The 12,790-nt window shown below is 44.9% G+C and overlaps 2 protein-coding genes across 6 annotated transcripts in view; both read left to right on the top strand.

Annotated features, from left to right (window-relative positions):
- Window positions 1-7,378, top strand: part of HARS2 (histidyl-tRNA synthetase 2, mitochondrial) — an 11,195-nt gene extending 3,817 nt beyond the window's left edge. For 3 of the 5 annotated variants that reach the window (XM_023194517.1, XM_023194532.2, XM_023194538.3), the window contains exons 5-13: window positions 550-675; window positions 780-887; window positions 1,145-1,243; window positions 1,869-1,962; window positions 2,290-2,417; window positions 2,511-2,753; window positions 2,918-3,034; window positions 3,271-3,417; window positions 3,810-4,634. In XM_023194517.1, coding sequence (XP_023050285.1) covers window positions 550-675; window positions 780-887; window positions 1,145-1,243; window positions 1,869-1,962; window positions 2,290-2,417; window positions 2,511-2,753; window positions 2,918-3,034; window positions 3,271-3,417; window positions 3,810-3,869 — 1,122 coding nt within the window. In that variant the 3' untranslated portion in view covers window positions 3,870-4,634. Of the gene's footprint in view, window positions 1-545; window positions 676-779; window positions 888-1,144; window positions 1,244-1,868; window positions 1,963-2,289; window positions 2,418-2,510; window positions 2,754-2,917; window positions 3,035-3,270; window positions 3,418-3,809; window positions 4,635-6,142; window positions 6,237-7,331 lie in introns of those variants that run through there. The other 2 variants (XR_002726818.3, XM_023194546.3) reach the window with 2 other exon arrangements.
- Window positions 5,657-12,790, top strand: ZMAT2 (zinc finger matrin-type 2). The gene is made up of 6 exons (XM_023194582.2): window positions 5,657-5,805; window positions 6,143-6,236; window positions 7,332-7,455; window positions 9,216-9,289; window positions 9,746-9,891; window positions 11,730-12,790. The coding sequence occupies exons 1-6, from the start codon at window positions 5,788-5,790 to the stop codon at window positions 11,871-11,873; spliced, it is 600 nt and encodes a 199-aa protein (XP_023050350.1). The 5' UTR covers window positions 5,657-5,787; the 3' UTR covers window positions 11,874-12,790.

Here is a 12,790-nt window from a genome sequence, read left to right as displayed (position 1 = left end):
CAAAACTCTGTCTCAAAAAAAAAAAAGATTTTGTGGAGATGGGTGTCTTTGTTGCCCAGGCTGGTTGTAAACTCCTCATTTCAAGTGATCCTCCCACCTTGGCCTCCTAAAGTGCTGGGGTTACAGGTGTGAGCCACTGCATCTGGCCTACAATCTGCATTTTAAACAAGCATCGTGGGTAATTAAGATGCATGTAGTCCTTTCCCTGCACTTTCAGAAACAGTAGCTTAGAAGTTGTTAGGCAAATCCAAGTTCTGAAGCAGAAATGGCCCAGACCTGAAGTTAGTTCTTGGGTCACTTCTGTCTCTACTTCCCTTGCTTTCTGCTGAACTTACAGTTATGCTAGGTGAGATTCCTTCATTTGGGATTTCAATATATATTGAATTCCAAGCACTGCTAGACCTTGGGGATAGTGGAAAAAAGGGAAGGTCCTTGTTCTCACCCTAGTGGATGAGATCCAGTTGATATAGGCCCAGTCCTCCCTAATGTCTGTATACTGGGCCTAAGCTTTGAATGCAGTATTCCTCTTCCTTAATCCATTTATGTGAGGTTCCCTTTGCTCGTTATCTGGCCATGAATAAGGTGAAGAAGATGAAACGTTATCACGTTGGAAAGGTGTGGCGGCGAGAGAGCCCAACCATAGTCCAAGGCCGCTACAGGGAGTTCTGCCAGTGTGTAAGTGACCTGATGGGAGCAGCACAGTTTGATAGTTCTAGGGGCCACAACCTTGAAATTGGCTGGATAATGGAAGTTTTTTCCCATCTTTTTCTTTGCTGTAGGATTTTGACATTGCTGGTCAGTTTGACCCTATGATCCCTGATGCAGAGTGTTTGAAGATCATGTGTGAAATCCTAAGTGGATTGCAGTTGGGAGACTTTCTCATTAAGGTGAGGCCAGGGCTGAGAACTGTGGGAGAAGTCTGGATTTGGCCTAATAGTGTTTACGCAAGTCCCAAACTTGGGTGACTCCAACCCTTAAGCCTGCAACTCTAGGACTTTCCTAGTAAAGCTGTTGTATTTCCTATATGTCTGTACTCTTCCTGTGAAATTTCCATCCTTTTTATATGTCAGGAAAGTAGGTACTGTCATTGTTTTGCGTGGAAGGGCATTGACAAGCACTTGGGTCACTGACATTGAGTTCTCAGGTAAATGACCGGCGGATTGTGGATGGGATGTTTGCTGCCTGTGGTGTTCCTGAAAGCAAGTTCCGTGCCATCTGCTCCTCCATAGATAAACTAGACAAGGTAACAAAGAAGACATGCTTCAGTAGACCCTATCTAGTTTCTGCCCTGCCCTCAAATCCATACCACTAGTGAAAAATAAGGAGATTGTGGCTGGAAGTGGGCTATTTTGGGGAGGAAAGTAAGGAGGCATATGAAGGAAGATCTGAGTCATGCTATACAGTGGGGATTGTGACTGGATTTCTTTTTTTTTTTGAGACGGAGTCTCGCTCTCTCGCCCAGGCTGGAGTGCAGTGGCCGGATCTCGGCTCACTGCAAGTTCCGCCTCCTGGGTTTACGCCATTCTCCTGCCTCAGCCTCCCGAGTAGCTGGGACTACAGGCGCCCGCCACCTCGCCCAGCTAGTTTTTTTGTATTTTTTTTTAGTAGAGACGGGGTTTCACCATGTTAACCAGGGTGGTCTCGATCTCCTGACCTCCTGATCCGCCCATCTCGGCCTCCCAAAGTGCTGGGATTACAGGCTTGAGCCACCGCGCCCGGCCGTGACTGGATTTCTTAAGCTGTCTCTGACTTTGCGGAGAATACAGTTAGCTACTTGTGATGTATATACTGAATGGAAGTGAGTTGTCCTTTTCCAGTTTGAGAAAGAAAGATCTTGGGGCTGGGCTAATGTTTGGCTGTTTATGCAGATGGCTTGGAAAGATGTGAGACATGAGATGGTGGCGAAGAAAGGCCTGGCTCCTGAGGTGGCTGATCGAATTGGGGACTATGTCCAATGTCATGGTAAGAACCAGGGTTTTCAGAGCTGTGATAGAACCAGGCTAAAGGTGACATGTGCTCAAATTCTACCTCTGAAACAACTCCTTTCTGTAGATATGCTAAGCTTCAGGGCCTGTCCTGAATTTAATTTCTCTTTTACTTATTGTAATGACTTTGTGTCTTCAGATGGCAAAGCTAGAGGTAAAGGAGGAGGGTCTTGTCATGTGGGACTGGGATCGTCTTTTTTTTTTTTTTTTTTTAAGAAAATGAGGAAGACTAGCTGGAGCATATCAGGGATAATTTTAAATGAAACACATCTGAGTGAACAGCAGGTACTGTATTTCTCTCCAGGTGGGGTATCCCTGGTAGAGCAAATGTTTCAGGACCCCAGACTATCCCAGAACAAGCAGGCCCTGGAGGGCCTGGGAGACCTGAAGCTGCTATTTGAATACCTGACTTTATTTGGAATTGCTGAGAAGGTAAGCTGAATTGCAGATGGACCTCCTGCTGAGCTCTAGGGCTCTCAGGGTCCTGAGTCTAGTTTGGGACTGACTGTAGCCTTATCCCCACAGATCTCCTTTGACCTCAGCCTGGCTCGGGGCCTAGACTACTATACAGGAGTGATCTATGAAGCAGTGCTGCTGCAGACCCCAACTCAGGCTGGGGAGGAGCCCCTGAATGTGGGCAGTGTGGCTGCTGGTGGGCGCTATGACGGGCTGGTAGGCATGTTTGACCCCAAGGGCCACAAGGTGCCATGTGTGGGACTCAGCATTGGGGTTGAACGAATCTTCTACATTGTGGAGCAGAGGATGAAGGTAAGTCCTAGGTAGGTGTGAGATGGGGCTGGAGGCCTAAAATCCCCTCTTGTTTCTGGAGGTGTAGTTGGAGTGGTTTTCTGATGATTCTTTTTGTCTTGATTTTTGGAACTGCTGGTGGAAAGGAGGTTTTTTATTAGTTTCACTTTCTTCACTCTTATTAGACCAAAGGTGAGAAGGTGCGGACTACAGAGACTCAAGTGTTTGTGGCCACACCACAGAAGAACTTTCTCCAAGAACGGTTGAAACTTATTACAGAGCTTTGGGATGCTGGAATCAAGGTATGGTGGAGCTGATATCTGAGCCATCTGGGTATGTGTGGAATTTAGGACCCAGGGCTATATCTACCTTATGTCTAGGGTGGAACTCAAGACCTTTTTAGTCTACTAGCTACTAGAGTGGCTTTTTAGGGTGGCAGGACTAGCCATTTATCTCTGACTTCCTTGGATATCCATGTTCCTGAGGTTTGTTGCTGTGTTTGCTTCTAAGTCCCTTACTCTATCTTGATCCTTTTCAGGCAGAGATGCTATACAAGAACAACCCCAAACTATTAACCCAGCTGCACTATTGTGAGAGCACAGGCATTCCACTGGTGGTCATTATTGGTGAGCAAGAACTGAAAGAAGGGGTCATCAAGATCCGTTCAGTGGCCAGCAGAGAGGAGGTGAGTGGCAGCAGGAGAAATAGAAGGGACGAATTGTTTCTGCCTTTCCCAGATTTTGTAAGAAATATGCATCTTCTGGCTGAGAAATTATCTTCATGGTTAATAGTGGTAGAGATGAACAAACACCCACTCCAGATGTCCACTGCAGCCTGTGAGTATTGGCTGGGTGGCCAGAAGAAAGACAAATGAAATCCGAATGGGTATTTTGAGACTAATCAACATAATAGACATAGATGAGGTGTTTGAATCCCTTTCGTCTTGAGGGTATACATCTTCAGGTCAACCCACACTTTCTGGGAGCAGATGCAGAGTAAAACAAATCTGGAAAAACAGTGGCTAAGGAGCTAGTATCACTTTCTAGTTTATCACATGAGGATTCTCTTATGTTTCAGGTGGCCATTAAACGGGAAAATCTTGTGGCTGAAATTCAGAAGCGACTATCTGAGTCTTGATCCTTGCCTGATTCCCATCTGCTGCTCTTTGTAGAAAAGGTTTCCTCTAGAACTGAGTTCCTCTGGAATTGAGTGATGGACTTCACAACAACTGGCCAGGATGGGTGACAAGTACCTTCTGCCTCCTCCATCCTTCCTGGGTACAGAACTGTAGAAGACCCTGAGGACTCCTTGGGTAGTGTGAGCAGCTATTCTGCATGGGTGCAGATGGCTGGTATGTGAAAGAGACATGCTGTAGCTGCAGAGGCAAATTTGAAATGCCACCGAATGTTGTCAAGAGGTACTGAGATTGTTGCTGTGAGCAAGGCTCTGGGAGAGTCACCTCAGGCTGAGGATTCTGAACCATTGAGATCAGAAGCCAGATACTTAGCCTTCTACTGTAGCTACGGAACCAGATTCTGGTGAATTTGTCCACAACCAGCCATTGGCCTGTCTGGGGAGTTTTTGGAAGACAGCAAAGAGGGGCAATGGCTGCTTTCAGCTTTGTTTGAGGACAGATGCTATCCTAAGGGCATGGCAGTACCCATGTTGATTTGACATCTCTCTAGCCCATGCATTGCTAATAATAGAAGAGTGGGGCTTTATGCTTAATAATCTTGAACATTGAACTGAATAGATGACTTGACAAGGTGGAGATCTGATATTTTGAGATTTTGGAGACCATTTCCTGTGCCAGAATCACTGCTCTAACTATTCCATGCCATGCCGTGGAGGCTGTTCTAGAAGTGGTTGGATAACATTTTAAATAAAATATTAAGTATAGTAGTATGGGTAATTTGTTATTGTTATCAAGGGTTTGGCTTGCATAGACTATAGAAAATGCTTTAGTGTACACTAGAGAATTCTGTGAGGTAGGAGTAACCTCCCTGGGATGATATTTCTGTATTCAGTGATGAGCAGCCAGTTTCTCCCTCTTTCCCCGTCTCCTCAAGAGGTAGTTTTGTTTTTTGTTTTTTTTTTAAGATGGAGTCTTGCTTTGTCACCCAGGCTAGAGTGCAGTGGCATGATCTCGGCTCACTGCAAACTCCGCCACCCGGGTTCAAGAGATTCTCCTTCCTCAGCCTCCTGAGTAGCCAGCTAATTTTTGTATTTTTAGTAGAGACAGGGTTTCACCATATTGGCCAGGCTGGTCTTGAACTCCTGACCTCATAATCCACCCACCTCAGCCTCCCAAAGTGCTGGGATTACAGGCATGAGCCACCGCGCCTGGCCAAGAGGTAGTTTTATTGCTAAAAATCAACATATAGTGAGCCGGTATGCCACAGTGCTTCACTCTAGAGTGTTGTTGATGACTGGCCTTTCCAAATCCAATTATGCTGATTAAGTTATGTTCTACTATAAAGTTCCCCAGGTGATGGAAAAATGAGTGAAGTAAAGTGTGATAGCATTGCTTCAAGGAAAAGAGCACAAGTGCAAAACATGTTTTTTATATGTGCGTCGGGAAGGGTACCTCTGTTGCAAACGCTTCAGTGTAGTTTAGGGTCATATCGCTAGTGCATGCAGGTGAATGAGAGGCATCTAGACCTCCTAATGGCGCTTCGGCCTTAAAAAAAGGTTTACGAATTCTTGGCAGTGGACGCAAAGTTGCTAGACTAGATCAGAGACCACAGGTTTTCGAACCTCAGTTTCCTTGTTTGTAAAATAGTTGAACTAAATCTTGACCCTTCAATGCTTAGTTTGAAATCCAAGGCAAAAAACGCTTGCAGGCGCCCTTACTTCCGTGTTGCTTCATACTCCTCTTGCGCCTGCGCTGTCTCCTTGGAGCAGAGGCGGGGCCAACAAGCCTGTTTTAGAAGCCCTCCAGTCCTTAGCTCGTTTGGAACACAAGACTCCAAGCTTATTGGAGGGCAATCTTGCTTTACGGCTCCAAGCCGCTTTTTACGGCATTTTTCAGCTCGCCATTCACTTCGCTGTGAAGATGGCGTCGGGCAGCGGGGTAGGTGTTGTGTCTGAGGAGGAGGTTTTGCTGGGTGGGGAATGGTTTTTCGGACCTGAATAGAGACAAACTCCTGCACCCGACCGGCTTTCCGATATCTCGAGATCCCAGGGTCCAGGTTCAAGAACTCCCCAGTATAGGCCTTGGCAAAGGGTCAGTGGAATCATGGAGGTTTCTCGGGTTGGGGGTCCTGAGGCTACCCCAGCCTTCTCATGCAGTCCAAAGAGGCTTCGCTTTCAAAAGGTTCTGTAGCCGCCTGGACCGCGAGGGCGCGGTTCCCTGCTTCTTTAGGGGTCCGGACACGGCGACGGATCTTGACGCTTTTTCCCCTCCACAGACAAAAAACTTGGACTTTCGCCGAAAGTGGGACAAAGATGAATACGAGAAACTCGCCGAGAAGAGGCTCACAGAAGAGAGAGAAAAGAAAGATGGTGGGTGCTAACTACATCAAGGGCTGTGGGTATCACAGAGGCGATGCGATGATGGAGAGCGGGTGGGAGTTGAAGTGCGCTGCCTTCCCACGCGGTTAAGCTCTGGCAGAGTGTTGCTTCCCTCGGCCTAGGTTTCTACATTTACAAAATGAGAGCGAGGAGGTGGGCTGAAGTAAGTAGTTTTGAGATGCTCTTCAGCTCTATTTTACTCCGCTTCCTTGCCCACCCTTTGCTTGGCTCGTTTAATGCTTTCCTGAAGTACAGAGAAGATAACGGAATCCTTTGTAGTGACAGAGAAGTTAAGTGGAGTGTTTTGCTACTGTGCATTACCGCTATCAGTGACCCCCCTCTTTCCCTTGAAATTTCTTAAGGGAGAGAACATTCCTGGACCAATCAAGACCCTCCCATATAATCTGAGAAAAGCCGGGGTACTTTCCAGGATCTGTGATTGTTTCAGCTAGTGCTTAGTAGTGCTGTTTCTCTGTGCCTTGTACGTCAGGGACTTGGTGCTTCTCTTCTGGTTAAGAGATTGCATAAAGAAATGTCTTGTTTTGTCATCTGTTTCAAACGTGTACATTCTTTTTTCCCTTTACCTCCAGGCCACCTTGCATTCACTAACTCAGTTTTTATGTAACATGTAAAATAAATAGTGCTTGACATGTGACAGGCATTTCCTAAATGTTGGTCCCCTTTTATAAATTTGCCCAGCTCTCAGAAGGTTCCTTTCTGTTATGCCTAGGGTATCTGCCTGAAAGCATTCTTGAATATCCTTGCTCCTGTTTTGAAAAAGTTGCTTCTAATAACACTTCAGAAATTCTCCCCCACAATTCAGTTAATCGATGAATATAAAACATACTGCTTTTGGATTGGCTGGCTTTGAAGTGGAGAAAAGCTGTAGAAAATTGGGGATTGCTTACGATTTTTTCCTGTGTTGAGATTCTCCCCAGCTGCTACTTTAAGTGTCTGTTGCATCCTTTCTTTCAGGAATCATTTTGCAATGAGAGTAGACCTGAATTTTGGGTTTCATGCATTTTTTTTCCTTTCTGGTTGAGGAGCTATAATATTGAAGGGACTTCCTTCCCCATTATGTTTCAGGAAAACCAGTGCAGCCTGTCAAGCGAGAGCTTTTACGGCATAGGGACTACAAGGTGGACTTGGAATCCAAGCTTGGGAAGACGATTGTCATTACCAAGACAACCCCTCAATCTGAGATGGGAGGGTAAGTTGCTTATCATTTTTCTCTGCAGCCGAGAATGCATCTATTAAGCCACCGATTTTGGTTTTAGGAAGTGTTGAGGAAGGTCCTGGCCCCAGGATTATGTTCTTCTTGCCTGTAATTCCATCTTTATATTTGTTTTTCTGTGTCTCCCAAGGTCTCAAGTTGACATGATAGTGTCTCTAGGAGTGGTCACTCATTGGGCTTCTTCTTATTATTAGAATTGGCTGGGCACGGTGGCTCATGCCTGTAATCCCAGCACTTTGAGAGTCCAAAGCAGGAGGATTGCTTGAGCCCAGGAATTCAAGACCAGCCTGGGCAACACAGTGAGACCCTGTCTCTTTTTGTTAAAAAACAAAACAAACAAAAATCATACTAGCACTGCAACTACTACTTAATACATATTTAAAAATTTTTTTTTGCTGGCTGGGTGTGGTGGCTCACCACGCCTGTAATCCCAGCACTTTGAGAGGTGGAGGCGGGCAGATCACAAGGTCAGGAGATTAAGACCATCCTGGCTAACACAGTGAAACCCCGTCTCTACTAAAAATACAAAAAATTAGTTGGGCTTGGTGGCGGGCGCCTGTAGTCCCAGCTACTCTGGAGGCTGAGGCAGGAGAATGGTGTGAACCTGGGAAGCAGAGCTTACAGTGAGCCGAGATCACGCCACTGTACTCCAGCCTGGGCAACAGAGCGAGACTCTCTCAAAAAAAAAAAAAAAAAAAAAAACTTTTTTTATTGCCATTATACTTGTTATCATTTCTGATTTACTATTAATATTTTAAAAGGGATTATTTGATCTGTCAGAGGAAGAAATGAAGGAAGGGGCTACTGAGGAGATTTCTAGGGGAGAAATTAGGTAGAGCCTAGGAGTTGTTACTGGTGAAGAAGTGGGGTTTGAGGTTCCAGACTAGCTGCAAAGGCTGTAGTTGTTATGGATGCCTGATTGTACACCTTCTTCCAAGACTATAACCTGTAGGAAGAAGGGTCACACAACAGCTTGTCACCCTTTTGCCCCCCACTGCTTCTCTCTCCAGTTAGGTTTTCTAGCAGGAGAGCAACATAGATAGCAATGAGTGACATTTCTCTGAGCTGCTTAGTAAACCCACTGTTGTTCATTCCCGTCTGTATTAGTTATCTATTGTTACGTAAATTAACAAATTAACCCAAAGCTTAGCAGCATAAACTACACCACTCACAGTTTCTTTGGGTAAGGAATGTGGGAGTGGCTTACCTAGGTGGTTCTGGCTCAGGGTCTCTTCATGAAGCTGCAATCAAGGAGTTGGCAAGGTAGGTCTGCATTCATTTGAATCTTAAGTGGGGCTGGAGGATCTGCTTCCAAGCTCTCTCACATGCCTGTTTGGAAGCCTAAGTTCTTTGCCCCATAGACCTTTCTATAAGACTGCTCACAATAAAGCAACTGGCTTCCCTGGAGCAAGTAACCCAAACAAAGACAGAAGGCATGGTTTTTAAAATAACCTAATTTTGGAAGATATTACTTTTGACATATTCTGTTGGCCACACAGACCAACTCTAGTACAAATTGGGAAGAGACTACACAGAGTAGGAATACCAAGAGGGTGGGGCTCATCCTGAGGCTATCTTGGAGGATGACTGCTATACTCTCTCGAGAGCCAAGGCTTTATAGAAATGAAGGCTTAACACTTCTAAAAAGAAGTTTACCTAAAAAATTGTGTTTCTTGGTTGAAAATGATAAGATCCTTAAAATCATATTTGACTCAGGTGCTGTTTCTTCCTGTTAGATATTACTGCAATGTCTGTGATTGTGTGGTGAAGGACTCCATCAACTTTCTGGATCACATTAATGGAAAGAAACGTAAGGCTTGGAGGTAGCTTGTGACTAGGGCTGGAATTGGGTTTTGGAGGTGGGGTGGAATGGAAGGGTAGGTTTTTTTTTTCTTCCTCTTCTTTTTACTGATCAAAAGATGGCTGGAGTAAGAAAGGTAGTTTCTGTTGGGCTCTTTTTTGATGCCCCTTTTAGAACTCTCCAGTTGTTTCAGCACAGGCCATCTTTTACTTCATTATGTAATATTTTTGGAGGCCATGAGGTAAGAGGCCTCATTCTGGAGGCCATGAGGCTTTTAACAGCACCCAAACCATGCGCTGCTCCTGGGCCCAGCTGACCAAGGGAGTTTCTTTTAGCCATAATTATTTGTGCTGTGTGTTTTATGAGATGTCATATGAGAAGATGTCAGAGAAATCAGGAAAATACTTTTTGAGGGGCTGAGGATGTTTTAATGAGCTTGCCTTCTTCACTGTTGACCCCATCCAGATCAGAGAAACCTGGGCATGTCTATGCGCGTGGAACGTTCCACCCTGGATCAGGTGAAGAAACGTTTTGAGGTCAACAAGAAGAAGATGGAAGAGAAGCAGAAGGATTATGATTTTGAGGAAAGGATGAAGGAGCTCAGAGAAGAGGTAAGGCTCTCCTATTCTTCCCCTCTGCCCCAGATTTGAGTTTTATATTATGAATCATGGGAGACCCTGTCCTCATCCCACTCCTACTCCCAGCCCCAGAGTTGTATCTCCTGAGTTCTGTATATTAGCAGAAACATTTGTTGCCTTTGTTTAGGATTCTCATGATCTGAAGGAAATGGCTCTGAAACTACTTTTTTCTCCTGGACTCTGTGGGCCTTATTATTTATTTATTTTGGCGATACAGATATTTCTCAACTTCTCCCGGGGTTACCTACCGATAAACCCATCATCAAGTTAAAAATATCTTAAGTCGCCGGGCGCGGTGGCTCAAGCCTGTAATCCCAGCACTTTGGGAGGCCGAGACGGGTGGATCATGAGGTCAGGAGATCGAGACCATCCTGGCTAACACGGTGAAACCCTGTCTCTACTAAAAATACAAAAAAACTAGCCGGGCGAGGTGGCGGGCGCCTGTAGTCCCAGCTACTCCGGAGGCTGAGGCAGGAGAATGGCGGAAACCCGGGAGGCGGAGCTTGCAGTGAGCTGAGATCCGGCCACTGCACTCTAGCCCGGGCGGCAGAGCAAGACTCCGTCTCAAAAAAAAAAAAAAAAAAAAATCTTAAGTCAAAAATGCATAATACACCTAACCTACCATAGTTTAGTCTAGCCTACCTTAATATGCTCAGAACACATTAGCCTACAATTGACCCAAATTATCTAACACAAAACCTATTCTATAATAAAATATTCATCTCATTCATTTATTGAATACTGTAGTGAATGTGAAAAACAATGGTTGTATGGATACTTGAAGTACAGTTTCAAATGCATGTCAGTTTTGCACCATTGTAAAACTGAAAAGTCTTGTCAGAACATCATAAGTTGAGGACTGTCTCATCTGTATTCTTTGATTTAATTTTTTTAAAAGACTTAACTTTTTTTAGAGCAGTTTGGGTTTACAACAAAATCGAGAAGGAGGTATAAAGATTTCCCATATACCCACTGTCCCCCACAACATGCATAGCCTTCTCCATCCTTTTTTTTTATAACTACAAGAGGAATTAACTAAATGTACCTAGTCCTAAAGAGGCCCATGAAATGAGGTGGACTGGGTCAGAATTCTGTTTCTTCCACTTACTGGCTGTGAATCTTGGGCAAGTTATGTAACCTCTTTGTGCCTCAGTATCCCCATATTAGAGATCTTAGTATAATATGCATGAAGTACTCAGAGCAATTTCTGGCATGTACTGCATGCCCCAGAATGTTAGTTGCTATTATATGGTTTTGCCGTCATAACCCTGTCAGGAACTAGAAATGACATGGGGCCAGACGCAGTGGCTCACGCCTGTAATCCCAACACTTTGGGAGGCCAAGGTGGATGGATCACTTGAGACCAGGAGTTCAAGGCCAGCCCCAGCAACATGGTGGGACCCTGTCTACAAATACAAAAATTAGCTGGGTGCAGTGGCACACCCCTGTAGTCCTAGCTACTTGGGAGGCTGAGGTGGGAGGATTGCTTGAGTCCAGAAGGTGGAGGTTGCGATGAGCCGAGATTGTGCCACTGCACTCCAGCCTAGGCAACAGAACGAGACTCTCTCAAAAAAAAAAAAAAAAAAAAAAAATGAACTAGAGTGCAGGCTTGAGAACTTCTTTCTAGAGGCTAAAACTTCTTTTTGTTATTCTTTATAATTTTTACTCTGGCTTTTACTCTGTCCTTGAGATTTTACTTGTCTTAATAAGTACTTTCTCCTAAAGATAGAAAGGAGTCTTGAAACTTACGTCTTTTTCAATAACATTTGGCTGAGGAGTCTAAACTGATTCTGAGTGGTTTTTCCCTCCAGGAAGAAAAGGCCAAAGCATACAAGAAAGAGAAACAGAAGGAGAAGAAAAGGAGGGCTGAGGAGGACTTGACATTTGAGGAGGACGATGAGATGGCAGCTGTGATGGGCTTCTCTGGCTTTGGTTCCACCAAGAAGAGTTACTGAGGCTTTCTATGCTTGGCCTAACTTGGGCCTATGCTGGACCTAACTTTGTGTGTGTGTGTGTGTAGTCGGGGGTCATTTCTTTTTGGGTGATGGGAAAGTTCTTAAGAGTGTCAATGGGGAGGGATAGAGGGTGGGACTCCTGGTTTCCCTCTACTTTGGGAGAGGGCACAGATTGCAGAGGTAATGCTGTGGCATATTGCTTCAGCCTCAGTATATCGCTGGAGTCATAGGACCCCTGCCCACCTGAGTTTCCAATAAAGAAAAACCTCCCCTTCTGAGGCTGCTTTCCCAAAACTCCCCCTGCATCTTTATCTCTCCATCTATCCATCCTCTTGTCTGAGCATCCCACCTTTATCCTGTGTTATGCCTTTGTTTTAATTTTAACTCATGTTCATCCTGCAACAGAAGCATTCTTTAGGTCCCAGTTTCCAGTTGATTGCATATCTTTGACCAGCCCTTTTTCCCATCCTGCCCTATGGTTCTCTAGCTACCTGTGCATGCATGTGTATTTCTGCCTGGTTCTATGGTGTGTGGATGTGTGTGCATGAATCTGTCGCATAGAGGGGGCCTGAGCTGGAATCCCAGAGCATTGCTGCCCTGGGGCCTGATGTTCTTGGCTTCCTCAGAGCATGTAACAGGAAATTAAATGGGATGAGTGTTTGGTGTGGTTTGTGTCTGATGAGTTTTTTAACATTCAGGTGTAGATTGTTTCAGCTTCTCTTGTTTCATTTTCCTGAGGATTTCTGTTTTTGTCTTCCTTGTGAGCAGGCTTTTGGAAGAACCGGTTTGATGCAAAGAAGAAAATGAAAAACAAAACAAAACAAAACAAAAAATCCCCAAAACCTTATTATGGGAGCCCTTGGGTCTTAGAAGCTGTTCAACATGTATAATAAATGGCATTGACTGGGCCTGTTTTA

This window comes from Piliocolobus tephrosceles, chromosome 4 (genome assembly GCF_002776525.5).
Source record: "Piliocolobus tephrosceles isolate RC106 chromosome 4, ASM277652v3, whole genome shotgun sequence".
In the NCBI taxonomy this organism is placed as follows: domain Eukaryota; kingdom Metazoa; phylum Chordata; class Mammalia; order Primates; family Cercopithecidae; genus Piliocolobus; species Piliocolobus tephrosceles.
This window is presented reverse-complemented; position numbering and strand designations above follow the sequence as displayed.